General features: G+C 38.9%; 1 protein-coding gene, 1 long non-coding RNA gene and 1 other non-coding gene across 5 annotated transcripts in view; 1 reads left to right on the top strand and 2 right to left on the bottom strand.

Annotated features, from left to right (window-relative positions):
• LOC116665324 overlaps positions 1-20,457 on the bottom strand; it is a 35,116-nt gene extending 14,659 nt beyond the window's left edge. Inside the window, exons 1-2 of the long non-coding RNA XR_004321895.1 lie at positions 19,760-20,457; positions 19,065-19,217 (exon numbers count right to left, since the gene is read on the bottom strand). This is a non-coding gene — a long non-coding RNA (uncharacterized LOC116665324). The remainder of the gene's footprint in view (positions 1-19,064; positions 19,218-19,759) is intronic.
• Positions 20,458-20,791: 334 nt separating this feature from the next.
• Positions 20,792-27,700, bottom strand: ACTRT3 (actin related protein T3). Of its 3 annotated transcripts, none has more exons than XM_032484602.1 (3): positions 24,944-25,782; positions 23,429-24,361; positions 20,792-21,085 (listed from the first exon to the last, which is right to left on the bottom strand). In XM_032484602.1, the coding sequence occupies exons 1-2, from the start codon at positions 25,141-25,143 to the stop codon at positions 23,443-23,445; spliced, it is 1,119 nt and encodes a 372-aa protein (XP_032340493.1). In that variant the 5' UTR covers positions 25,144-25,782; the 3' UTR covers positions 20,792-21,085; positions 23,429-23,442. The 3 variants fall into 3 exon arrangements, with proteins under 3 accessions (XP_032340493.1, XP_032340487.1, XP_006188127.1); XM_032484596.1 differs by lacking the exon at positions 20,792-21,085 and adding an exon at positions 27,571-27,700 and having other exon boundaries at positions 22,968-24,361; positions 24,944-25,595; XM_006188065.2 differs by lacking the exon at positions 20,792-21,085 and having other exon boundaries at positions 22,968-24,361.
• On the top strand, positions 26,538-26,610 carry TRNAV-AAC. Its single transcript has one exon. It is a non-coding gene; the product is annotated as a tRNA-Val (tRNA).
• Positions 27,701-27,810: the final 110 nt, after the last annotated feature.

Raw genomic sequence — 27,810 nt, 5'->3', positions numbered from 1 at the left:
AGGACAACTTATCTATAATTCACACTATCACAGGTGATTTTTTAAATAACAAATAAAAACTTCTTGGCAACTACTATTTAATATAAACTAAAAGGTGTGGCATAAACCTTAGAAATCTATAGCTGCTTATGGAAACATAATATATATTATGAATTAATAAATTAGGCTGAATAGGTGCTGATAAGCATAAGAATTTGCCATATCCAAAAGTGTATTGTTGTCTTTATTTTTTTGTTTTGTTTTGCTTTGTTTTGTTGGGGAGGTAATTTGGTCTGTTTGTTTGTTTGTTTGTTTTAAATGAAAGTACTGGTAATTGAACTCAGGAGCTCATGCATTCTGAGCATGCACTCTACCACTGAGCTATACCCTCCCCCCTTTACTTGTTTTTTAATACATAAGCATTCCCAGGGAATAAGAAATTGCTTTAACTGTGATCATCTGACCAATTAAAAATCATAATGTCATGGGTTTTGGTTTTTTTTTTTTTCACTAGTTCTGAGAGTGGAGAATGTCCTAGTGCATAGCACTAACTTGGTATAGGTTTTTACTGACCAAAACATGTTATTTAGAGTAAAAGTAAGGCTTACATTTCTTTTAAAAAGGGATAATTTCTTAGAAATATAATCATTGGAGATGATCTTGATTTTATTAAAATAATTCTATTTTTACAACCTATTAATCCAAGGAAAAACTTTAAAATCACTATCTTAACCCATTTTAACTCTTAACCCATTTTAACACATTTGACCCATTTTAACACATTTGAAGTAAACTGGAATGTCTGTACTGCATTTTCATCTTAGGTATTGATTAGTCCTTTCATATTAAGGAATGATACTTTTAAAGTTGGAACCTTTCCTTCCAAATCACAGAATGTTACAAGGGAATGAAACTCCTCAACTTGACAGAAATAAATAAGAGTCATGCTGGCTTTTCCCTTTTATTCTTCTTCAGCCACCCATGGCTATGTGGGGCTGAATATTCCCTCCCTCCAAAAATTCAGAACAATTACAGAGTGATGGACTGACATACCAGAACACTAGGACATGGAACTAGACAGAGATGATAGGATATTTCTGGACCAAAAAGAAAATAGTCACAATAAAAATCCATAAAATATCTAGAAATAAGCATAATGAGAAATGTTCAAGACCACTGTAAACACAATAATAAAACTAACAAACAAAAATAATAAATGAGGTTTAAAAAACCCAAGGCAGACCTCATTCCTAGATAGGAAAAAGCAATTTGGAAAAATTTTAAATGACACCAAACTAATCTATATGTTTATTCCAAACTCAAATTATTAATAGTGGTTACCTCCAAGGAGTGGGGCTGGGGAAAGTATCATGTATGACAGACTAATCTCCTGAATAGTAACTGATAAGAAAATAATAATAATAATAATAATAATAATAATAATAATAATAATAATAATAATAATAACAACAACAACAACAACTCCATAGAAATTATGGACAAAGTATGTGACAGGTCACAGAGGAGGAAATATAAGTTGGTCTTAAATATATGAAAAGAAGCTTAGCTCATTCATAATTGGAAAATTTAAAATAATACATATCTAAGATGCCATTTTTCACTTACCAAAATGGCAAAAAACAAAGTTTTTTTGTTGTTTTTTTTTATTGAAGTATAGTCAATTTACAATGTTGTGTTAATTTCTGGTGTATAGCATAGTGATTCATTTATACATACACATATATATTCCTTTTCATATTCTTTTTTCATTATAGGCCATTACAAGGTATTCAATGTAGTTCCCTGTGCTATATAGTAGGACCTTGTTATTTACCTATTTTATTTATAGTAGTTAGTATCTACAAATCCTGAGGTCCAAATTTAACCCTCCCCACCCTCTAAAACCAAAGTTTGATAGTACTTTATTGGCATGACTGTAGGTAAATAGGAACTCTTGTACCTATATTGCTTATATTATAAATTAGTTGCATTTCTATGGAGGGCAATTGAATAATATCTATTGAAATTATAAGTGCATATATTCTTTAATCCAACAATTCCACTTCCTACAGATGTACTCACATAAATGCAAAATGACAAAAAGCTAATCACTGAAACAGTTTAAAAGGGTAAAAGATTGAAAACAGCCAAATATTCTTTGATTGGGGACTGAGTACATCTATACAACTGAATATTATTCATCTGAAAAGAAAAGGAAAAAAATCTTTATGTAATGACATGGGAAAAGTTCCATGACACATTATTAAGTAAAGAAAGCAACATACATGAGAGTATTTAAATGTGCAAATATTTATGTATGAGAGGGAGAAATATGAATATACATTTAAATGCATAAAAATAGAACAATGATTGCTTGAAAAAGAAGGGATGCGTTGCAGGAAATACAAGGGAAGATCAGAGGTGGGAAGGAGAATTTTCACTACATACCTTTTCATAACTTTGGATTTTTTAACCTACTGGAAAATGCATCACCTACTGGAAAATTTTAAACTAAACTTTAATTGAACAACTTTTCTCTATGAATTATTTGGTAATAAACCTTTTATACCATGAAATGACTTTGTAAATGTATTTGTAACAATCCCTATTTTTAGGAGAGCCATGATAAAGGCAATTATATTTAAATTAGAAATAGTAATTGTTTTCTCATATTTAATTTTAACATAAAGTTCATCACATTACTCTAATTTAGCAAGTAAAACATTTCCAAATATCTTGAATATACCAATCCCTCTTGATACTGAGGCAGGTACAGGAAGATTAAAAAGGAAAATAGATTTTATATAATATTGTCTACACATACAAAATACATATTTATAAAGGACTGGAGGTTAATTTTTAGATAATAGTACACTATCTCAACCCCTTATCATTGGTTTAAACTTGTCACATGACTAACATATCCCACAACAAATGGATTCTTGTTCACACATAAAGAAATAGTGTGTGTTAACATAATGCTATATTTACTGGCTAGGGGGAAAAATGGCACATTAAAGTCAATGGACTTCTGTCCTTGAAGAAATGTAATAAACTTACGTATGGAGAAAAGTTCCTTGGTGCCTAGTGGTGAAGGGCACAGGATTTTGGAGTAACGCCCATCTAGATTGAATCCACTGCCTATGTGACCTTGGGTGAGTTACTTCAAAGGGGACTGCTTCCTGTCACACAATAGATTTCTCATAGGGTTTTTAATTAAATAAAATAATGCTTATAAATAGTTGAGCACAGACATCTACTTAAAATCTACCTTCATTATGAACTCTCTGTCCTTTGAATGTCTCCACATTCCTATAGATACATATGCTTGCAGAGGAAAAAATAAGAACACAAGACAGGTAGAAAAATGGAGAAATCGGTGGCCTTTATGATACAATTTGTGGGGTTAAAAAGTTTCTCCTGATCAACTATACCTCAATAAAAAATAGATAAAAAATATATTAAAAAAATAAAAATAAACAGGTTCTCCTAGTCAGATGCATCTCACCAAAGGGGCCCACAAGTAGTCTATTTGAGAAGTCAGCCAATTCCTCAAATTTATCCCCTATAAACATGAAAATATCTCTAGAAAAGGATTAAACCATTAACTAGGCAGGAATAAGACCAGAGAAGCAAACTTATTGTGCATAAGAACAGACAAGGATTTGTGAGGTTTGGGAGCACATATCAGTCAGAGAAAAAGAGCAAACTTTGAAGTAGGGAGAAAGGGAGCCCCGGGTCCTTCTTCCAGTCGAGAACACTGCAACTGCCCACAGGCAGCATGGCCAGGGGCTTTTAAGAACAGAAGTATCTGAAATTTAGTTGTAAGTGCTTTGCATGGCTTTGTGGCCAAACCTTCTATAAGATCTCACACATAGCCCTGAGTTGTCAGGACTTTGGTCAGGGAAGGGATCTGAGTGATGTCCAGAAAGAAGACACATACAAAAGCAGACAGGAAATACAGAGAGTAGAACAAATGCTCAGTGGAGAAGATTTCCAGAAGCAGAAAGGCCTTGATCAGAGCATAAGCTCCCCCAACAATCCTCAGAAATGGCGTGGATTGAGGTGGGGTCAAGGGATGCCTCCTTTCCCACTACATATGGGGTGAGGGGTTGAGCCCATTTAATTAAGTCTCAAAGGATGGAGTGACCTGGCTGCATGTTGACTGCACTAGCTCTCTTTCATTCCAGCTCTCTAACAGCTCGAGAAAAGCTAAAAGCAGAATCCAGAGGGCCTAGAACCCAAGGCGGACAGAAGGGTAACAATTTGAGGTTAGAGGAGAAAGCTTGGGAAGGATGATATGTAAGAAGTATCAAATGGGGACACCTTAACAGGAGATAGTTGCTCTGAATAGAGAGGGTGCTTGTGGCTTGCGTAAGCTCTGCACAGATTACAAATTAACATTTCAAATATTATTCACCTAAAGTTAAATTTGGTATATGCTACATGGGTAAGTGATCAAATACCAGATTACTGTGATAAATTACTGAGGGGAAAATATTAAATCTATAACACGACAAATACAATGGGAGAAAACCTGGAATAAAAAAAACAAATAAATGTGAAAATGGTTCTTTTTCTTCCTGGCTGTCTATTTAAAAGAGTTAAATTAAGACATGAAATGATCATATCAGCTTTAATTCTTTTCTGTTATTAATTGAACACCTTCTTGGAAACATGCAGATAAAAATCCCACCTTGGAGAATTTGAGATAAGAATGAATGGAAAGGAAGTGAAATTAACAGGCTTTACCAGTTCATACTCATAACCATCACGCTCTGTTTGTTCAAAGCTGCCTACAGATGCATAATATTAAATTGAACCTTTAATGTATTCTGATGTGGGGGAGCTTACAATCATAAGGCCTGTTTCTAGGGTCACACTTTTCTTTGTGCCATAGTAGAGGCCATAAAACCAGGTGAAAAAGAGAGATGAGAGTTTCATGTATTATAAAGAAATTCAAGCTGCTTCCTGTGATGAAAAATACATAGATATACATATACACTGTAGACATTCCTCAGCTCTGTATAGTAGATCCTATAATGCATTAGTTTACAGGCACTTTAACGTGATAAAAGAAATCATGAAATTTAGTTCTTTGCCTGAAGGAAGACTTATCATAAATAGCAAAACCGGCCAGATGTCCAGTGATCCTAAAAATAGGTAAGCTTCTACTGTGAAACCCATCACTTCACAGGAAATAAAGAGAGAAGCATAGCCACACTCTATGGGAAAGATCCACCAAGAAATAGCCAAGATAATTTCCTTCATTTGACCATAAACCCATCAAAACTTCATGGAATGTGGTTAATTTATTTATGCAGTTACTGTGTTCAGCTAACCACATATTCCATAACCTTCTTAAATAATGAGAGAGACAGACAGACTACCATGGGTCCTGTCCTCTAATAGGAATTCAAGTATTGCTGTACATCTCCAGAATCCTAAGGAATTTTCTACTGAAATCAACAGTCACCAACACAGACTGACCTAGAAAGAGATTATATCGTATTTCTCCTTGGCTCCTCAAAACATTTATTTCATTTATTTATCCAGCTACTTAAAGTGAACCACTTTAAAAAAAGAATCCAAAAGGACTATAATCAGATATATTGATTCTGAGAGGCTGATTGTCAATCACAGAAACAAGGAAACAGTCATTTTTTTAATGAAAATTGGCCCAATATTAATATGGGCCATTAAAACATCTGAAGTCTTGATCACTATGATGTCATGGAAGCTAAACCTATTTGATACCAAGCGTGAGCCACTTTTTCTTTTCCTTTGTATTCTGTCTATGGCTTGATGCTTGTGGGTACAGTAGTAGACTCTTGCCATGCTTCCCAGCAGTCCTATCTGAAAACAGCTGTTTTCCCAGCCACAGTAATCCAAAGAGCAAACTATCAATGGAACTATTTTGGCAAAAGGACAACTTATTATAAAATACAAAACAGAAAGTTATAGCCAATAAGCAATCAAATTAGTACTAAATGTTAATTTGTTTGAAGGTAGATTTTAATGAAGATAACACTCATTATGGAAATTCCTAGAGTAAAAGATAAAGAATACTTCAATATGTTTCCCACTTCAGAGTGCACGATACTATACATTAAAATTTCCAAAGGTACAGATGATATTTGATGTTAAGGAGGCTACAACTACATGTTACCCCCTGTCTTTAAGAAAGCTTGTTTATTGCTTTATCACAGAAGTAAAGCTGTAGAAGCTGTAAAGCAGCTATTCTGTTAGGCCATCAGTTGCAATTTAAAAAATTTTTGAAGCTGTGGAGCCATTTCCTCAAATATTAGAAATCCATTATAAGAAATGTGACTGCTCTGGTTGAGAGGATCAGAAGGAAGGTTAGATCTAAAGGAAACCTCTCCCAAATACTGGTTTTGACCCCCTACCTCCTTACTTCCTTGAGAAGGGAAGTGTAAACATGGGCCTTGGGTACAAAACTGGCAGTGTTTTATTTCTGCATTTTTTATTTTCTTTCTCAAAAATAAAAATGTATGAAGTTTAAAAATTTCTAGGCAAAACCACATTTTGAAATTGAACAAACAAACAAAAAAAGCAAAAAGCCTTTATGAGTATGTAACAGGATCTGAGCATAAATTTTAACAGAACTAGCTCCAATTTGTTAGCTTAACCTCTCTCATTTTTGCCACGGACTGTCTACCTCTCCATTCTTTGTTCACTGAATCCTGCCGCCTTTTCTGGACCTGCCAGCCTCTCTACCCTGGAGTGAAAGAAGGCATAGTTCTCATCTACTCATATACTTTTGTACCCCTTCAACCAAAGTTTTAAAAGTAAGATTATAGTGGCATGCAAATTGTTTCTGTCTTCAGTGTTACGATTTTAAATAGACTGATTTTACTCCACAGTGGGGTAGGAAAAAAAATCTAAGTCTACAGTCATTACTGTGATTGAGGTTTTTGCTACAGGTGAACAGATATTGCCATCTACTGTCGAGAAAAAATAAAATGACTAAGCCAAAAGTTTTCAGCCTTAAGGTTTTGACAGATTATAAAATTACAACAGAAAAAAAAACTGGTTTTATGAAAGTAGGATTTAGTATTCATAAAGTTGCTTGAAAACTACAGAGAATAGAAAGTATAACAAAACCAGAAAACTTTCTTCCTTAAAATCAGAAAAATTGCTACATGCAATTATTCTTATGTTTGATTAAAAGTTGAAAGTAAATCATTGTTTTCTCGGTTTCTATTTGGCTCACAATTTTAGATACTACAGTGAAGAAGAACTATAAATAAATTATCCCTTTTTAATTATCTTCATTTCAAAGTTTAACTTAAGATATAGATTAATTTACTTTCTTGGTTTTCTCATAAAGCCACTAGAAGTGCTTAAGGTAAAGTCAGTTTTTAACATTAGATTTAGCTACAAATAAATTTTCTTTCGAAAAGTAGGGTAGTTAACACTTAGCCTTCTTTGAGGCCTCTAATAGTATATACTTAAGCAGAAAGCCCCTTTAGGGCAAAAAGCTACTACAAAAGCAGTGCATCGCAGCCAGAAAACCCAGGAACAGTAAAACTCTCTTACTAGTAAGGAGAGACAGAGCTCTGAGTCTCCAGATCCATCAATGTGAAGAATGACCTGTCATTTTTCTGGTGGCTGGTGATGAGCTGGGGGAAATGATTTGGTGGCTGAATTCAGTTGTTTTTGCACATAGAAAAGTATTTCTCCCTTTAAAGAGTATTTATTTAACTCTGTCAACAGCCAAGCACCACATGACGTCCTGTGTCAGCTATCTCACGCTGGAGAGAAGCAGATGTGAAGCGTGATGTGTGGATGGTGCCGAGCAAGCCCCCAACATGAATGTCAATGAAAAGAAAGAGACCTTTAATCCTTGCAGTGTGTTAATCCAAACATGAAAGCTGATTACACACCACCAGCATGTATGGTGTGTATATGTGTGTGTGTGTCTGTAGAGAAGTTAATGTTTTTAAAAATTGTTAATTGATTTTGCTATATCAACAATTCTGGTCCCAACCATTATGGCTTATTTTGCTGGATTCCCTAAGGTATCTCCATCATAACTAACATTAGTAGAGCATTTACTATTTTTAAGGTGCTCTCACACAGGTCACCATTTACTTGCTCTTTTAACAAATGTGTACTAAACACCAGCCATGTGGAAGGCTCTCACAAGCATCAGAATTACAAAGCTAAAAGACACACCAGCCCATCCTTCAAAGAGCCTCAAAGCCTAGGTGAGATGAAAAGGAAGTAATCTCACAGCTGGGTTTACAAAACAATGTAAGAAGTTCCCTGACAGAGAAACAAAGAAGCGCTACATAAAATGAAAAATAACAGATCTGTTTCTACTTGGGCAACACGGCAAGAATTGGAAGTTTCAGGGGATAAAAAACTGAATAGTATGTGAACCAGCAGAGGATACACTTTCTGAGAACTACCGATCATTGTTGGATACCACATGCTCAGCAAGCATCAGCAGGTGAGTCTAGGGAAGAAATGTCATGCAGAGGAGTCCCAGGCATATATACCCAGTATAGGGAAGGTGTGAAACAAACATTACAGGGAAACAGTTTATGAGAAGAGAAGTGGTGGAGTGTCTGTAATCCCTTAAACTCTCATTATTCCACAGGTTAGGCTCTGAGTAGATGGCCCACCTGCCCCACAGCTAGCATCCCAGTAGAAAAAGGCTCGGCCCCATAATGGTCTAGGGAACAGGGAACATGTCTGCACCATAATACTTCCTGGACAGAGACGTGGCCTTGACAGGAAGGTAGGTATCAGCCTGTTCTGGTGTGCTAACTCTGACGTGCCAAGCCATCTACGAATCTACCAAAAATGGGGAGAAGACAAGCCTCCAGTACATGCAGATTTATAGCTCCTAAGAGGAGCAGAGAACAGGAACTGAAGGCTCTTGTTTGCCATGCTGAGCTGATTTGAAGCTGCGGGAATCAGGGAGCCACCAACTGTTCTTGGGCAGAGAAGTAACAGGATCTGATTTATAATTTAATGAAGTCACCAGCACTGTAAAAGATAGGTAGGGGACAGGAGGCCAGGATGAGAGTGATTGCAAAAGGTCAGAATAGAGGGTCTGACACAGAGCAGAAACAGAGAGGGTGGGAAAACAGCAAGACTGGAGAGATGCACACTCAAGGGTGGAATGAATAGAACATCAACACTGGTTAGATCTGAGTGGAGGGAAATAACAGTCTAGCATTAGCTGGTCTCTGGCTGAGTGACTAGCTGAATTGGAGAAGAGGGGGTAGGGAAGAAGATGAAAGACAATAAGGCCTTTTTTAGCTTTTTATTTTGAAATAATTATAGATTCACAAGAAGTTGTACACATAGTACAGAGAGGTCCCATATACCCCTCACCATTTTCTCTAATAGGACCATCTTACGTAGCTATAGCACAATATCAAAATCAGGAAAATGACACTGGTACAATGTGTATGGTTCTTTGTCATTTTATCAAATGTGACTTGTGTAGCTGCCAATGCAACCAAGACATGAAACTATTTCACAAAGGTATCCCTCATGCTACCCCTTCACAGATACATCCATCCTACTTCCCTCCATCATCCCTATTTCTGGCAACCATGAATCTCCATCTCTATAATTTTGTCATTTTTAGAATGCCATGTAAGTAGAATTATATAGTATGTGACCTTGTGTGACTGGCTTATTTCACTTATCATAATGCCTGAGATGTATCTAAGCTGTTGCAAGTATCAGTGGTTCCTTTTTACTGCTGAGTAATATTCCATGGTATGGATGTACCACAGTTTGTTTAACCATGCACCCAGTAAAGGACAGTTTAGTTTCTTGCAGTTTTTTTGGCTATTAAAAATAATGCTCCAATAAACACTTATGTACAGGTTTTTATAAAAACTTAAGTTTTTAATTCTCTGGTATAAATATCCAGGAGTGTGACTGTGGGATCCTATGGTAAGTGTATGTTTAGTTTTTAAGACCTATTTTTCAAGCTAAGTATGATTTTATTACCATTTTAAAAGTAAGAAATGAAAAGCATGGTGATTAGCAGATCAGACTTTGGAACAAATGGACAGGGTTGAATCTCGCACTACTGTCTTCAACTGTGAAACTTGGTAAATTAACTCTTCTATATGTATATGTCATTTTCTCTCATGTGTAGATTTCTGTAGTCTTTTAATGACTTCAGGGTAGCACCAGAATAATAATTTCCTGCTTCACTTGAATACAGGACAGGTAGGATTCCTAGGTATGAAATGAATAATTATGCCAGTTATCAAGTAAGGAAAAGAGAAGCTGGGCTGAATAGAACTGAGAATCTAGAGAAGATGAGGCTGTTTATACTTAGATTAAGATGGGCAGGGAGTGTATCAGAGACAGACAGTATAAGAGAATGAGGAGCTGGCCAAGGTTTACAACTGGGCAACCTAAGGAGAATCTAGAATAAGCCAGTCTCAAGACTCACACAAGAGGGGGAAAAAATGGGATGTGTGATTTAATGAAGGACTCCCAGTCCCGCAGGGTTCTGTTGCTGGTGGTTTTCTAAGCTACACGTATTGTGAGGAATTCAGAGGTAGAAGCAGAGGGAAAGATAAAACATTTGTATGATCAATTCAGCAAAAATTATGACTCATGCTCCTCATACGGTTTAAGGCTAAGCTCAAAAATAAGGGTGCATCATGTTGGGGTAGGGATGGCATTAGGACAGAATCGTTTAAGAGAGGCCAGCTCTAGGTAGGAGTCTAGACAAACAGGAAAAGTCAAATAGAAGCAGAGGTCACATAGACAATATATAGTCAAGTTCAAGGAGGCCAACAGAGAAAACAAAATGCATAAATATATCCAAGTTTGGGCAACCAGAATTGATTATCAGGAGTTCAGCAGAATAGATAAAGTAAGTGGGGTAGGTGAATTTCTGATTTTAGAACATAGACTTTTGCTTTTCATCTGTTTTCTGCTGTGTGCTGCTTCTGTGAAGCCCTGTGCCTTTGGGCGTTAGTTCTAGACAGAAAAAGTGCAGAGATCTGCTGTAAAAGCCTATTTTTGATGAGAATAAACGACTGAGATTACCTCATTCATGTAAGATTAGTAGAAGTCAAAGTATGGATGCTTTTGGTTGCAAGTAACAGTTAAACCCAACTGAAAGAGCCTCAAACAATAAAGAAATGTATAATATCATATAACAAAGACCAGTAGTAGGAGATTTCTAAAGCAAGTCAAAATAGTAGTACAACAATACCATCAAGGACTCCATCCATTCCGTATTTCCCTCTGCCATCATCCTCACATTTACCACTTGGGGCCACAAAACACACATTTGTGGATACCATATTCATCTCAGGATAAATGCAAGAAATTTATTTTAGGGAGTCAGAATCAGAAAATTTAAAAATTAATCTTCATTAATTAAAGGCTTTTGTTAATTGAATTTAACTGAATGAAAGTCTTCTTTAGATCATTCTTTATATTTCATACCTTGCCCAAGATTCCTCTCTAATATCAGGATCAGGCCATCCTCACGGATTTAGATGAATTTTCTTTATTCTCATTCTCAGGACATGAAGAGATGGCTCAAAATATTTCTTCCAAGGAAGGAAGTTGTATAACTTAGATTTGCATAACAATGTACTTTCACATGGTTTGCCTAACCTAATCTTTACAAATCTTTGTGAGTTAGAGCAGGTATCAATAACTTCATTTTGGAGATGAGAAAACAGAGGCTTAAGTTTAAGTGAATTGCTCAAGGTCACTAAGAAACTATGTGACAAAATATAGATTTAAACCCAGATATTTTATCGCTCAATTTAACCGTTCTTTCTACTTTAGGAGACAATACTGATTTCTCTAGGCCAGTCCAGATTTTACATATGAAGTTATAGCCTCCCCTTTACTAAATTATTATTGGTGGGGGGAGTAATTAGTTTTATTTATTTCTTTATCTTTAATGGAGGTACTGAGGATTGAACTCAGGACCTTGTGCATGCTGTGCATGCAGTCTACCACTGGGCCATATCCTCCCCCAACTACATTCACATTTATCGGAACGTAAGAGTTGGTTTTTAAGTTAAGAACACACAAGCACTGTAATTAAAACAGTGGAGGGCTCCCAAAGGAGAAATCAGGTCAGACACTCAGGCTAATACTCCAAACTTCAGTGCTATCTTCATCCCCTTGTACCCCACCCATTAAAGAGTGGAAAGGAGAAAAGTTAAGTAAGTAACATGTGGCATAGGGAAGTTGGAAGTACAGAGGCAGCATTACTTAAGGGAAGGGATCACAGACTTTGCTCACCTTCAATTTTATTCTATCTACAATTCAGATAATAGTAGCTACAATGCAGTGTTTTTGTACTAATAAAATAATTATTTTGAAGTATTCAACAAAGGGTTATTTGAGTATTAGAAGAATGAAGGAATCCCCTGCACATGACCGATAGGCTCTAACTTCACGTGGAGGAGTCGGGGGAAGGTGAGGGATCTGAAAGTTTCAACCCCCTAATCACCTAGTTGATTCCTCTAACAACCAGCCCCCAGTTTTAAGCTGCTTTTCCAAATGCCACCTTATTAACATAAACTCAGGTGTGGCTAAAAGGAGTTTGTTATGAATATCAAGACATCTTTATTACTCTTAGCACTTAGAAAATTCCAAGGGTTTTAAGAGCTCTGTGCCAGAAATGGGGAAGACCAAATATATATTTCTTAATATAAATCACAATATCACACCTCAGTAAGCCATTGTCCTCTGTCCTAACAGCACTCGTTCATTTATTCAACGAATAATTATTGAGTACCTATTATGTAATAGGCAGTAGGGATATATCAATGAGGTAAATGGCTTGATCTCTGCTGCTATTTTTATGACCCAGTAAAAAGACAGATAAAAGCAAATAAATTATTATAAATCAGAAAAACAAGGTATGAAGGTAACCAACATAATGTCATACTAGGAAGGGAGAGATGCTTTAAAAGGGGGTTAGAGAGGCTTCCAAGGAGGTGGTATCAAAATTGAGGTGAAGAAGAGAAGGTGCCAAAAACTGCAAGTGTCGGGACAGAGCAATTTAAGAAGAGGACCTTAGGTAATAAAGAGCTTAGTAAATCCTGGAAACTGAAAGGAGGCGGCCCAGGTGGCTATAGCACTGTACAAAAGGAGAAGAGGGGTTAAAATGAGGTTGGAGAGGTAAGGAGGGACCAGATCATGCAAATCTTGATAAGAATTTTGGATTTTATTCCAAGTGCAATGTAAAACCATTGAAGGGTTATATAGAGAAGAAACATGGTTCTGTTTGCATTCTAATAAGCTCACTCTGGCTGCATTTGTGAAGAACGATTTGGTGGTGAGTAGGGGACAAGATAAGAAGCAGACTAGTCAGAAAGTCTTTGCAGGAGACTATGGTGAACTGGATTATGGTGGTGGCAATGGAATGAATTAGACTTAAAAACTTCAGGGTATGTTTACAAGACAGACTAGAGGATATGGTGGGGTGAGGGGAGAATGAATTAAGGATGATGTCTGGATTATTGGTTTAAGCAGTGGGTGTAAGGCAGTGGCACATACAGAGATGGGAAAATCGAGAAAGAATTTGGGGAATAAAATGAAGAATTTAGTTAAATTTCCATAATATTGAACTGCAATATATAATCTGCTTATATAATCTTACTCTCCAGGAAATCCTCTAAGGATGGGGAATGTGTTTTTCACCTTTGAAGTCTCAACATCCCGAACAATGTAACATGTTACAGACTAGGCATGTAGGAAGCATTTGTTGAATGAGTGTCCCAGCTTTACAAATATTTCATATATTCCAGTGTAGTAACATTCTACCTATTGTGAAAAGTCTGATTTTAGTTTTCCTTTCCAAGGTAAACAAGAAAAAAACGATTGACCATTAATTATTCTTTAACTTAAAAATAAAAAGAAGTATGAGATGCTTATTTTTTTTTTAATTCTTTGTTTGTTTAGTTTTCTGTAGTTAAACTAAAATGAGAGTTAAAAGCTTTGATGTGTGTGTTTAAATTCTTGGGCCTGCTACTGACCTTCTTCAAGTGATTTTTACCTCCCAGTGCTTTAGTTTCTCCATTTGCAAAACGGAGATAATGGTAGTTGCCTTATCTCACAAGGATGTCATGAAAATAAGTCAGATAAATTGCTTTGCCCTCCTTAGAGAGAGGCTCTAGAAAGTAAGCATTATTAGATATGATGATGAATACCCACGACTTCAAAGATATTTTTAAATTGCCCCCCAAGTCTTTGAACATGTTAAGCCTATGAATAGCACCGTGTTAGGTGTTTATACATTTCTGGCAAGCTTTCACCTCTTGTTAAAGCAGTAAATGATCTTTGAACAAATGTATTTCTCATTCTTTGATAACTATGCTTCCTTGTTTGTACACTTGAAAGATGATTATCATCTGGTATATGAGGTCAAGTTGAACTCCTTGGTGCCATTACAGTTCAATTGTAGCTTTAATTGAGTTTTTCTTCCAAGGTTGAAAATAAGTCACTTGGTTCACTTTAGTAAGCTACTTACATTCTAAACAATTGTGAGATGAATGCAACTATTTCCTGCAAATGGTATGTATAAATAATGCTTTTCATTTTAGCTATAATATCAATTCAAAAATTGACATAAAAAATTCAGTACCTTTATTTCTTCACTGCTGTATTTTTTTCTGATAGATTTTCCTAAAATTGCTTTTAATAGCTATAATTATACATTTTAACATTTCTAACATAGCCATGGTATACACATAAATATCACCAAAGTAACCTACAGCCCTCAAGACAAAATATAGGATAGTAAACATCTAGAACAACGTATCTTATTACAGATGTGCATCAAGTTCGTAATTAGTGTTACATTAAAAAACTGACCAGCATCGCCACCCTTACTCACACATCCCTGACCCATATATACCCAACACAAATCAAAACCACTTTCTGCTGGAGTAGCCACAATGCTCCCATTAGAGTGCTATAAAATCATTCCCTGCAAACTATGAGAATAAGACCTACCTCTTTAATAAAAACATTTAAGGTAAGTCTTAGTATATCTATTTGACAAATACAGAATCTGAAGTTGGGCAACTTATACTAGATTCCCTTGGCCAGGTCAGAGCATGAGCCAAAAATGTTTGACCATTTGTTCCTGTTTCCTTTTCTCTCAAGGAAGAAATGAGAATTTGAGCAACATAAATGAAGATACTGCACACTTTGATGACTTTCTAAGATGGGAGATAAATCAGGGTGGAGGAAGGTTATGGGAGAAATGGCCTTAACTCCCCCAACTGATGGTATAAGTCTCCTCACAGCCCTATCAGTATCTAACAGAATGGACACTGAAGGACAGGTCTTTCCCTCAGGCAGATCCACAGGAACAAATGTCCTAGGTGTCCTAGGTCCTCTATGTGGGGAAGGAGATCCAGTTATATTTTCAGAATATTATTAAAGTTATATTCTGCAATTTCTGTCTTTAGTGATATTCCCAGGGGCCTATAAAAGATGCTAAGAGCATAGCCTTCTCTCAAATACAATTATGTTACACAGGACTTTAACTGGTGGGATGGCACAAACTCCCATACTTCTGTGAAAATCATTCCTGACTTCAGGTATCACTGAATTTGCCTAGGTCAAAGGTCACAGATTAGTAGCCTATAATGGGCCAGATTTTTCCTCAAAAGGTTTTTTGAGTGGCCTGGTGTAATGACTTCTGACACCAACACCCAAGTTAGGCCCAACTTCGCAGGTTAAGGGCACAGTTCTCAAGACTGCCCTTACATCAGACACCAGCTTAAAGTTGGGATCCCCAAGCCATCCTCACCTCTGACCAACTGGCTATGATTCAGCTAGCTACACCCTCAGGTAAGATAATTGACTAGAATGACTCACAAAACTCAGAAAAGTCCTATACTTAAGATTACAGTTTCATTACAGCAAAAGGATTCAAATCCAAACCAGCCAAAGGGAGAGATGCATAGGGTGAGGTCTGGGAGGGTCCCAAAAGTAAAGCTTTCCTTGTTCTCTCCTGTGTCCTCAGGACCACACTGTCCTCCCAATACATTAACACATGACAATACAGAGTACTGCCAACCAGGAAAATGCCTCCCAACTTCAAATTGTCCAGAGTTTTTATTGGGACTTCACTATATCAGCACGCTTGATTGACTCATTGGTCACAAAACTCGGTCTCTAGCCGCTCTCCTCTCCTGGAGGTCTTGCTGGTGTGACCAGCCCCTATCCTAGGTCATCCTATAAGCTATTAGGTGTGGCCTGAAGGGCCCACCATGAATAAGAAACACACCTCTATGACTCAGGAAATTCCAAGGGTACACAAGCTACTTCATGGGACTCAGGAATAAAAGCCAAATTCTTTATTATACACCACAATATTTAAATTTTATTTTAAATTAGCTATCAACATTTTTAAATCAGTGTTCACATAAAAACCTAAACTTTTTGTCTCCCCCTGAAATATGTGCAATTTTAGGCCTCCAATCCCACAAGGCTGCTGCTCCTTTAAAAGGGACATTCCTCCCACCATCTCCGCAGTCTATTTTCTTATTCTTGGCATGATTCCCCGCTGCAGATATTTAAATTTGCAAATCTCGGCCTAAGCCTTGGGTATTTTTGCTGCTTTTTACTTCCATCACACATTAGTACCTTAAAAGAATAATAAGTGGGGAAGAAATGACAATCACCTTCTGTCATTTCATTCTCACCTTAATTTAACTTAAAACCACTCTTCCTCTATACATTGTGTGAGTGTGGGTGCATCCACCATCTATTTGTCGCTTATGTATTGAGCCTGGCTAATATGGAATTTTTGACTGCAGAACCAGAAGAACCAGGACAAGCTATATTAAAACTCACATCACCCTCAGAGTCAAAAACTATAGCCAGCCCAGGACCTTAGAAGCCTTTCATTCTAAAGACAGAACAAAACCCATGTTTCTCAGTATTTTTAAAGCTATAGCTTCCTTCATGAGCTTGAATTCTCATTCTCCTTTATTATTTGAAATTCAACATAAGTAACTGAAAATAAGTAACATGAGACAAACAGTGTTACTTTCAAACTTCACTTTCCCCTTCCCGCATTAAAACTCTTTGCAAATTACTTGTTTAAGTAATCTAAAAGGCATGAAATAAGCCTCAAGTACTTCAGGGGCCATGTGGACACCTGCAGTCTCTCTCAGGTACAGGTGTCACACAGACCTTGAAGTATAGTCGACCTTCAATATTTGCAGATTCCATATTTGTAAATTCACCTACTAAAATTTATGTGTAACCCCAAAATCAATACCTACAGCTTTTTAGTCATTCATAGACACATGCAGAGCAGTGAAAAATTTGAGTCACCTGACACAGAAGTTCCCAGCTGAGGTCGAACAAGGTGACACTCTGCCTACATGTTCCAAAAAGAACACTGTAAACACATACCATTTTTGTTATCTATTTAGTAGCACTTTTTTTTTTTCATTTTTGTGCTTCTTGTTGGTGATCTTGCTGTTTAAAATGACCCCAAAGCATAGTGCTGAAGTGCTGTCTGGTATTCCTAAGTGCAAGAAGGCTGTGACATGACTTACAGAGAAAATACACGTGTAGGTAAGCTTATGTACAGGCAAGAGCTATAGTGCCGTTGGATATGAGTTCAACGTTAATCAATAAATAATGTATATTAAATAAGGTGTCTTTAAACAGAAATACACATAAAACAAGACTATACATTGATCAGTAGATGAAAACGTTGTGACTAGAGGCTCTCAGGAACCTAATCCTGTACTTCCCCTAGGAGAAATGGTTCCATATTCACTAATTCAGTGTTTATAGTGACTTTACAGAACATAACTACCACAAATAACAAGAATCAAGCATACTTGTAAAATAGTGAAACACACACTGGACTTTCCAGCACAGAATCATATCGAAGGTCGTGGAGGGAGGGGAGCAGGAAATGGAAACTGAGCTCACAGGTAAGTAACCATTGAGGATGTTTAATTTTAAACCAGAAAACGATCGTGGAGTTAACGCTCATCATCTTTCCCAGGGAAGCCAACACAGCTTTAAGGTGCCACATAGTAAACAGAAAACGAGACTTGGCAATTCAGAGGCCTAGCTGCTGGTCCTAACTCTGTAAAAAATTAACTTAGGCAATGCAGTTTCTTCATCTGCTAGGACTTAATTCTTGTAGCAATAAAAAGTCACGTTTGCCATAATGATTTACTATCTACAGAAGGCTCTCATGTAAATTATCTCACTGGAGGACCTCTGTGGCCCCTTCTTGCTGCAAAATTATGGAGGACCTCTGTGGTCCCTTCTTACTGCAAAATTATGTAATTTAAGGAAGAGAATCATTCTGCCAAAACAGAAAGAATACCTCAAGTGTTCATAATACTGGAAAGAATGTTTTCCTTTGGAATGTTTACATGACATTTTGTCAAGTATAAGAATTAGAAAACAGCTGTGGTCTTTCTTTAAACTGCGTTTACTAAATCACTATTTTCCTTTTAAAGAAGAGAAAAATAAGTACCCCCAGTAGGTGGCCATCCTTGCCTCAGGTCCAGTTCCACCAAATTTTGTAAATGTGGAGAAGCAGAAATACCACTAGGTGGAGCAGGAACAAAAGACATCTATTTATTTGTAGTTCAAGGAACCCTGACCAACTTCAAAAGAGATCTTAAAAGACCACTTTCTTCGTAAATGGAAGTTTAGTGAAGCTAGCTGAGTAACTTCAAGAATCTAGAAAAGTCTTCAGCAAAATCAGAACTAGAACCTCGCTGCTGGGAATTTTTTTTTTCCTTCTTATTTAGAGAAAATTACCAGAAACAGTGCATTACAATTTTTTTCACATTTCTTTCTTTTGGGGGGAGGGGGTAAGCGTTTTGTTTTGTCTTTAATGGAGGCACTGGGGATTGAACCTGAGACCTTGTGCATGCTAAGCATGTGCTCTACCACCGATCTATACCCCCACTTCTCACATTTCTTAACTGAGAGCTAAGAATTATATTTGTTAGACGATACTGAGGGACCTACTTCAGGTAACAAGCTGAGATGCTGTAGACCTACACGTTCATACATTTACTGACCTGGTCCTCCTGACTTACCCCTTCCATTGTCGGGTCAAGAGCCCAGCAGGGTATCACACTGATCATTTGTCTTTATAATTCAGGCTGCTGGCTACTATCCCAGCAACTGCCGCGAGAATAGCTGTCTTAAGGAAGTGAAGGCACTGACTTCGGATGAATCCTCACATCAACCTGGAAGTTAGGTTTTGTGGATGAGTGGGCAGAATGGCCTATTGGTTGTTTCCTTTAATCTAATGTGCCTTTAGCTTCCCCCCACCTTTTGGCAAAGAAATCTGGCCCAATTATTTGGAAAATGGGGTATATGTATTTCTTCATAAACTTCTTTTCTCTCACCACTTAATACTCTGCATCCAAAGACGGAGGCAAACATGAAAAGCAACAACCCCTAAGGAACATAATTTCCACTGTGTTGAGAACACAAGCCTAGCTAACAAATACTTATGAAATGTTTAATTATCTCCCCCCCCCCCCCACTGCTCTTCCACGCCCAACTGAGGGGACAGGTCGGGATCTACTCCGGGGAAGGAAAAAACATTAAGAAAATCCGCAGAGCAGAAACGACGCTGCAATACAAAGATAAAGGGCAATGAAACCAGAGGAAGGGGATTAAGACAAAAACAGGAGTGGCTAGCTGGCTACTCTGCTCACTGCCCATTCATTTGGACCAATTTCGGGGGTGCCGCCACGTGTCCTGACAATTTATTTGCACGCACCCTGGTACAATCTGCAAGTCTGGAGGTCCACAGGCGAGGGAAGACGGGCGCGCACAAAAGGAGCCCTCCTTCCAGTGAGAAAGCAGACTGGAGACCTCCCAGCAGCTCCTCAGGCTGCAAGTGTCTGAGCCGAGTCCCGAGTGCACGTCCCACAGCTCAGAGAAGCGCACCGCGCGCGGGTACCCGCTCCATTCCTTTCCCTGCGGTCAGAGCCTCGCCTTGGCCCACGAGACACCCGCGGCTGACAGAGACCAACTCTTCGCGGCGGCAATGGGTGCCTCCGGAGAAGCCCCGGGCAGACCGCGGCCTTAGGCGGGCGCGGGGGCTGGGCGGGCGAGCCACCGCAGGTTCCCGGGAGTAGTGAGCGAGCCAGCGGCTGACATTTTTTGTTTACTTCAGACTGAATCGTGGATGGCGGTAGGCCGAGGCTTTTCCGCCCGCTGAAAGTCAGCGAGAAAAACAGCGCGCGGGGAGCAAAAGCGCCGCGCCTACGCCCTTCTCAGTTAGGGTTAGGTACAAAATGGCCGCCACCGCCCCCGGGCCCACCCTCCGCAACCCGCCGCGCAGCCGGCTGCGTGTCCTTATAAAGGAAGTGGCCGCCGCCTGCGCCGATTGGCTGAGGCCCGCCCGCCGCGGCTCTCGCGAGAGCCGGGCCTCGCAAAAAATTTTTTTCAAAAATTGTTTCGGGGCGTGAGGGCAATCGCCGCCGCTCCTCCCTCACGTTCGTTAGCGGAAGATTTGAATTTTCTTTCGACGTGTTGACTTGTAACCTGATTGCTTCTGAGTGCTGTTTAGAGCAGGCGCGATACACGTAACTATCTTAAAAAAAAAAAAAAAGGAGCTCGTAGAAAAATTTTAGGGCCAGGGACGCAAAACAGTGATTCTTTTTTGATAACATTTTTGTTAGAGATATTTACGAAAATAGATTCCCAAGCAGCACCAACTAAACCAAAATCTTGACTCAGCTCGTTGGGCTGCCTGCCTCCGAGTTTCTTATCTGCTCGCTTCTCATTAGAAAGCCTTCTCTTCAACTGCTTGAGCAGAGGATGTCTTTTATTACACGTGAGGAACTATTTCATTCCTAATTTTAACTTGAGGACTGAATCTCCCTTTTATTAGGAAATAAAGGCTTTTCAATCATTGAACGCGTTAATGTAGCATTGTGATTACATTTAAAAAAAAAAAAAAAAAGAGCAGTGCACATAAATCGTAGCTTTTTTATATTGGCCGGTACAATGCTGTTTTTCATGTAACCGGCTGATCGTAGAAGTTGAACCCGTTAAATTGGGTGGACTTCCTTGGATTTGTTGCTGTTGTTGCCTCGACCTGAGAGAAAAGTAAAATGTCATGAAGGTTGGTCTGATACGACTTAGGATAAGGAAAAATATGACTAAACGGAATTTTCGCTTTTTTTTTTTTTCTTTCCCTAGATTACCATGTGAAAAGGATCTATTATGACCCTGAAGAAGAGGCTAGAGTCCATACAGAATATTCTAGGCTAGTTGTTGGGTTAACTCCCTAAGAAACCACAGTTAAGGATTGTTTTGCCCGCCTAATCTAGCAAGCTACTTTGTAGATCACCTTAAATCTCTTAACCTCTTTAAATCTCAATTTCTTTATTTGTAAAATGGGAATACTACTTGTCTTGCCCATCTCTCTGGGCTGTTGAAGTTTAAGTTAGATATATGGTTAAATTAAATGTATTGTTAGCCATGACCATACATTTTAGGAAAAAAAGCAATTTAAGCATTCTAAAGTGAGAGGGTTGGGATCATTCTCTCTACAGTGCTTGTGAATCTAGTGAGTGCAGCATCAACTGTTTAAACTTCTCTTAGATAACCATTTTCTACACCTTATCCAGTCTTGCTTACAATCACTAAAATGGGGAGGAAATGCACCTCTTCACAAACTCAGGCCAAACTGAATTACTTCCAGCTGCTTGTACATGCTCATTTTTATACCTTAGAGCCCTTGCCCTAGTGTTGCCTCTGCCAGTAGTGTGCTTCTGTCCAATTCTATACATCTGCATACATACTGAGATTGTACTATAGAAGTCATCATGAAAGGGGGTTAGAGATGAAAAGAGAAAGCCCACAATCCCTGTCTTCTAAGAACATATCTAATAAGGGAAAAAGACAAGCAAACCAAAAGATAAGGCTACATCAAGTGGTCAAGAGAAATACAGGTAATATAAATGTGCTGAAGGACACAAGTGATAGATTCTGACTCCTCGGAGGAAGTAGCATGAGCTGGACATATAAATTCTCTAATTCTATAAGCAAAAAATAACATTGTAAACGTGCCTGTAGAGAGACATTGTCTCATTTGAATTTCATGATGACCCCGTGAGACAGACAGGGATTAGGATTAGCAACCCCATTTATCGATAAAGAAATTGATCTTCAGAATGTTTAAACAATTTGTTTCAATCATGCAGCTGGTAGGTGGTAGTGCTTGAATCTGAACCCATATGTGCTGCCCCTAAATTCAGAAGGAAGAACACTCTTAGGTTTAGATTCCATCTGTCCTTCAAGCCCAGCCCCAAAGCCAAATCTATCAGAAAGTCTTCCCTGAGCCCTCAAGATATATTCCCTCTTATGAATATTTTCCCACTTTATACTTCTCTTAGGACACAATCACTTTTTATCCTGTATTATTATAATTAAGGTATGAATGTCACCTCTTACACTAGACTGCTGGCTGCTCAAGGACACAATCTGACTCCTGATTTAGCACTCAATGCACTTAGCACAGTGCTTTGCATAGAGCAGACACTAAATACTTTGAGTTATATCAACACTGCCATCATTCTCTCAGCTACTCAGGTCATTGCAGATCCTTCTTTCCCCTTCATAATTAATAGGCACCAAGACTTGTCAGTTTTTCCTAATTTCTTATTTTTAATTCCTATTGCTTATAATTTTAAGTATAAGTCTTGACTGCTTTATATCTAGACTAATAACTTTTTAAACTGATCACTGAATCTGCAGGGTCTTCCTAGTCCAATTTATCCTCCAAACTATCACCACATTCACATTAATTTCCCTATGTCTCCTGCTTTTAAGCCTTTAATGATTTTCCTTTTGCCTGTAGGACATTTAACACAAAGCCTTTCAGTCACTGGCCTTAATTTACCTTCCTAGTCATTGCTTTTAGTCTGCTTCATATGGGCTCTTCATTTTAACAAAACTAATGTATTAAACATGCCTTGAATATGCTTTGTGCATCTTCATATCTAGCTTCTTACTCATTTCCATTATGCTTTTCTGAATATCTGCCTTTTGTTTTACCCCCCACACCCATCCTAATGCCACCTGATGGCATACCTCTGCTATGAAATCTTCCCTCTTAGCAACCTTCTTTCCATAAATTTCAACAAACTTAAATCTTTATCACTCATTTGGCACATATCATATTGTACCACAAATTGTTCTCTCTCCAAGGGAAATGAAAGATCCCCAGGGTCAAGAATAATGTCTCCTCTAGCATTTAATTTGGCTCTACTCAATAAGTGTTATTTGACTGCTTCACCATTATTCCTTCCGCCCCCCATTACAGAAACACAACAGAGACCTGGACATTCTAATAATTGAAATATTTTCTGTTCTCCCAGGAACATATAATATCCAAAGATTTCTGTCACATATACTCAAAACATTTTCTTCTAACCATGTCATCTGTATTCAGAAGCATCTTTGGTGTACTATGTTGGGTCCAACTTCTTTAAATTCCGCTGCAGTGATCCACATGTCCTGGAAGGCAGACAGGGATGCAAGAATAGAGCCTCCCATCCACACTGATATTTTCCTTTCTGGGGGCGCTATAACCTGCACAGGGGTGTTGGCAGGCACCACCTTTGCTATATCCTTAACCAGCCTCTTATCCAAACCAGGGAAAGAGGTCGATCCCCCAGCAAGGATAATATTGGAGAAAAAGGAATTCCTCAGATCTGTATCACATTTCATTATGCTGCTGAAGCACATCTTATCAATGCCAGGGGTTTCAAGGTGCACGAGACTTGGAGAGAAGAGAGCCTCTGGACAATGAAAGAGCTGGTCATGGAGTCTGAGCACCTTCCCATCGGGTAGTTGGTAAACCTTCTCTATACAGTCAGCTTTCTTGGCTTTTTCCTCCTCAAAGTTTATTGCCACATAACAAGAGGTTTCCTTAATGTCTGCGACAATCTTCCTGTCAGAAGAACTAAGCAGCATGATGCCATGGTCCTTCAACAGCATCATGAGGTAGTTGGTGAGGTCAAGGCCTGCCAGATCTAGCTGCTGGACACCATGAGGGAGACAGTAACCCTCAAAGATGGGCACGCACTGGGTGACCCCAGCACCTGAATTCAGCACAAAGCCAGTAGTGAAGCCAGCAGCAAAGAGAGCTAGCACCCCCTGGATGGACATATAGAAGGCTGGAACCTCCAGATGCTCAAAAAACACTTCAGTGACACGTTGCCGGTTGGCCAGTGGATTCAGTGCTGACTCTGTAATCAAAACTGGGCCATCACTGGGCTTTAGCTTCAGGTTATAGTCATAGATGTGCTTCCACATGATCTCCATGTCCCCCCAGGAAGTAATGAGACCACGCTCCACTGGGTATCTGTAGCAAGAGCAATAAGATAGATGGCAGCCTTTAATTTTTCCAGTTTCTATTCTCTTCTAGCCTGGGTTAATCCTCATATTTATTACGAGTAACCCTTTATGGGCAGTGACAGCCAAAACCTCTCAGAGAAAAGTTTAACTGCCAGCAAAAATTAGCACAGCTAACTTCCTCGGCAATTTTGGTTGCTTTCTGTTCTCCCTCCCCCTTTACCCTTTTTGACTTAAAAAAAGGGGGGAGGGATCTTCACATAAATATAAATTTAATATAAGTTAATTGGGAAAAAGAACCCAAATGACAAAGGTACCATAATTAAGTAATATTCTTAAATGAACTTGTATTTTACGAACCATGACTGTATTCATTTGAATACATTTGTATAGACACAGAGAGCAATACTGTTCACCCTGTAGATGTTTGTTTTGGTACACTCAGATTTGTGGCTCCAGCGTTTGCAGTAACGGCGGCTGGCTGAAACTTCCCATCCTCGCTTCTTTACCCTTTCTCTCACCCTTGCTTCCCTCTCTGGGCTGTCCCTCCTTCCCTTCCACGCGGTTTCTGCCTGCCGGGAGAGGGCGATACCTGATGGAAAGCGAGTTCCTCCGCTCCTGCGCTTGGTCCCCCACGAATACTTCCTGCGCGCGCTCGGCTGCACTGGTCTGGCTTTTGGTGCGGCCAGTGATGTTTGGGTAGACAAACAGAGGCTCCCGGGAACCAGCCAGGCCCGCCTTGATCATTCCTGAGCCGTTGTCTATCACCACCGGTAACTGGTAGTAGCTCATGCCGCCGCCGCCGCCTCCGCCTCCTGCCGCCCGGCTGCCCTGGCTGCGAGCTGAGCCGGGAGAGTGGAAAGTGAAGTGCGAGGGCCGGCAGCCTGGAACGCCGCGTCACAGAGGCCACGACGCGGCCCCGCGGGGCCTGAGCCCGGCAGGTGCGGGCCGGGAAACAGGAGAGCCCCAGGCCGGTAAACTCTGTGGACGCCCGTGCGTTCTAAAGTGCCACCCACGATTGCGTCTCACCTAGGCTGGACCACTCCCCACCTCCTGGAATCCGAGAATATCAGGAAAAAAGTTTCATTTCTCAAAGCCATTAAATTCTGATTAATAAATGTCTGTCCAGGGGCCTGCGAGAAGCTCTGAAACGCACCCTTGAAACTGGAAGAAGGCGGAGAGATGGCAGGGGAAAGTTGCAGAACGCGAGGCACTATCCGGATTTGTGAAACCCTCGTCAACTTCTAAAAAGAAAAAAGTGTTAGGATTTCAAATGAGTTTTAAATAATTTTATTATTTCTATATATACTGGACAAATACTTTGTTGTGTTTCTTTCCCGTGGTTTGTAAGCAAAATGTACTCAAAACCAAAATGGTAGAATCTCACTTTAAAATTTTTTTAGCAATTACATCCGGTTATCCACCCCACCCCCACCCCCACCTCAGTGTAATATGGAAGCTCATTCTTATTCGCTAAAAACTTCTGATTTTTAGGCATAAGAACGTGTCTGCCTCTTTGCAGGAAAAAAAAAATGGTATTTCTTAGGTCATATGGAGTTCAGGGTTAGAAAAATGTGTGCACACTGCGTGCCAAAAAGTGCGTTTCGGTGTTTGATTTTTTTTCTTTTTTTTTTTTTTTTTTAGCCTCTCAATTTTGCACACCTTGTAGAAGATTTTTAAACAAATACTGTCTAAAGCATGTACAAAAGCACAGGAGGAAATTGAAAAGCTACCCTACGCTCCACCAGAGGCTGAAAGGGTCGCTTTCTCACTAGCTAAATTAACAGCTGTAGAGTTTGGGGCTGCGCGCCGCTGCGGGAGCGGGACTCCGGGACCCAAGGGCTGCGGGCCCCTTTGTAGCCGGCTAAAGCCCGGAAATTCTCCTTGAACTCTCAGCCCCGCAATGCGGAGAAAATAAACTAGTATATAACACTTCTTTTCCATAGAAGAAAGTAAACTCAAAAGAAGGGCAACTGATGGGTGCCCTGAAGGGCTTTGGAAAAAGTGTACGCAAATTCCAACTTTTGAAATAGTTAGCACTGTTCAATTGGACATGTGGTTATTTTCCCTTCTTTAAAAATCTCTTTATTCCGTTAAAAGTTACATTAACATTACTTTCAAATGTTTGCGAACTGGATGTTAGAATCGTGATATCAAGGACTTTCTGAGCACCTAAATGCGACAAGGTTTCCGTAGTGTAGTGGTTATCACGTTCGCCTAACACGCGAAAGGTCCCCGGTTCGAAACCGGGCGGAAACAGGGCTGTCTTTTCTTCTTTACCCGTTATATTTCTTCAAAAGACGTAATCTTGTTAGAAATTTGCAGTACCTTGGGAACTTGAATTTCAGCAGGGGTGTTATTTTATTTTGTCACCAAATAATTTTATTGACGGCTTGCACGTAAAAGTGCTTCATGCTTTTAAAAAAAGTTTTTGCAATCAACTAACAACCTGATACTGAAAAAGTAATGTAATGTGCAGCCTAGTAAGTAATCAAGGGTAATCAAATACCGTGCAACAACTGGTAAGCCCTGTCGCCCCTTGAACATTCTTTGTATTACAAGTCATTTGGTTTCCACTAATTTTCCCCTTTAGATTGCAGATTTCGCTAAACTTCAGAGATGATGTTTTATGCTTTTTCTATATACATGGTGTCCAACAACTGGAGAGACTTTTAAATATTTCTGAATTAATAAATTACCTAAAAGGGTTCTGACAAAAATAAAAGTGGAATCAGAAATAAAATTTTACTCATAAAGATGTAATCAATAAAGAACCAGCGTCAAATTTTTCCTTTTAATCCTAAAGGCTATAGTTTCATTCACAAATACAATTCTTACCTCCAAGAAAGAAGTTATAAGGAGAGCAAACAGAATCTGGTTAGAAAAGAAAATCTCAGGAGAGACAAGAATAAATTCAACTTTAGACTGTCCGTTAAAATAAAGTTGCGAGTAAATTTCCTATTGTCTTGACACAACTTTTAACGAGAAAAACATGTTTAAGTTTTAGTTTTCTTAGATTTATGATGTTCGCAGGTAGTAGGAAAGAATCCACCCTAACATTTCAGCATGACTTATCTCACTGTTTCTGTGTCTTTTTATATTAGGCAGATAACTGGCACCCCTTTCCCTCATTGTACAAAATCTGAATTCGATGTCAATAATTGTACTAAAATTTTTCTAGTCCAGACGCAGGAAAACCTTTTCCGGTGTAAAGCCCACCTTTCTCCATGCGCATGCCCAGTGTGCCCTACTGCTTTGCTCTGCTGTCGGGTATCTCAGACTTCTAGCACCAGGTAAGGGTATCCCGGAAACTGGGCTCCAGGTGGCTAACGCAAACAAAACCCAGGGGGCCCCAAGAGCTTTGGAGTACGTAAACTAAAAATGGGTGATCACTCTCAGCTCAAAAATCCCCATGGCGGAAAGCCCGAGTACACAAAGCAGCTGTTCCCACCCGTGAAG

The sequence above is a fragment of the Camelus ferus genome, chromosome 1, assembly GCF_009834535.1.
Source record: "Camelus ferus isolate YT-003-E chromosome 1, BCGSAC_Cfer_1.0, whole genome shotgun sequence".
Taxonomy (NCBI): Eukaryota; Metazoa; Chordata; class Mammalia; order Artiodactyla; family Camelidae; genus Camelus; species Camelus ferus.
Note: the sequence above shows the minus strand (reverse complement) of the source record. Positions and strands in the feature narration are given on the sequence as shown.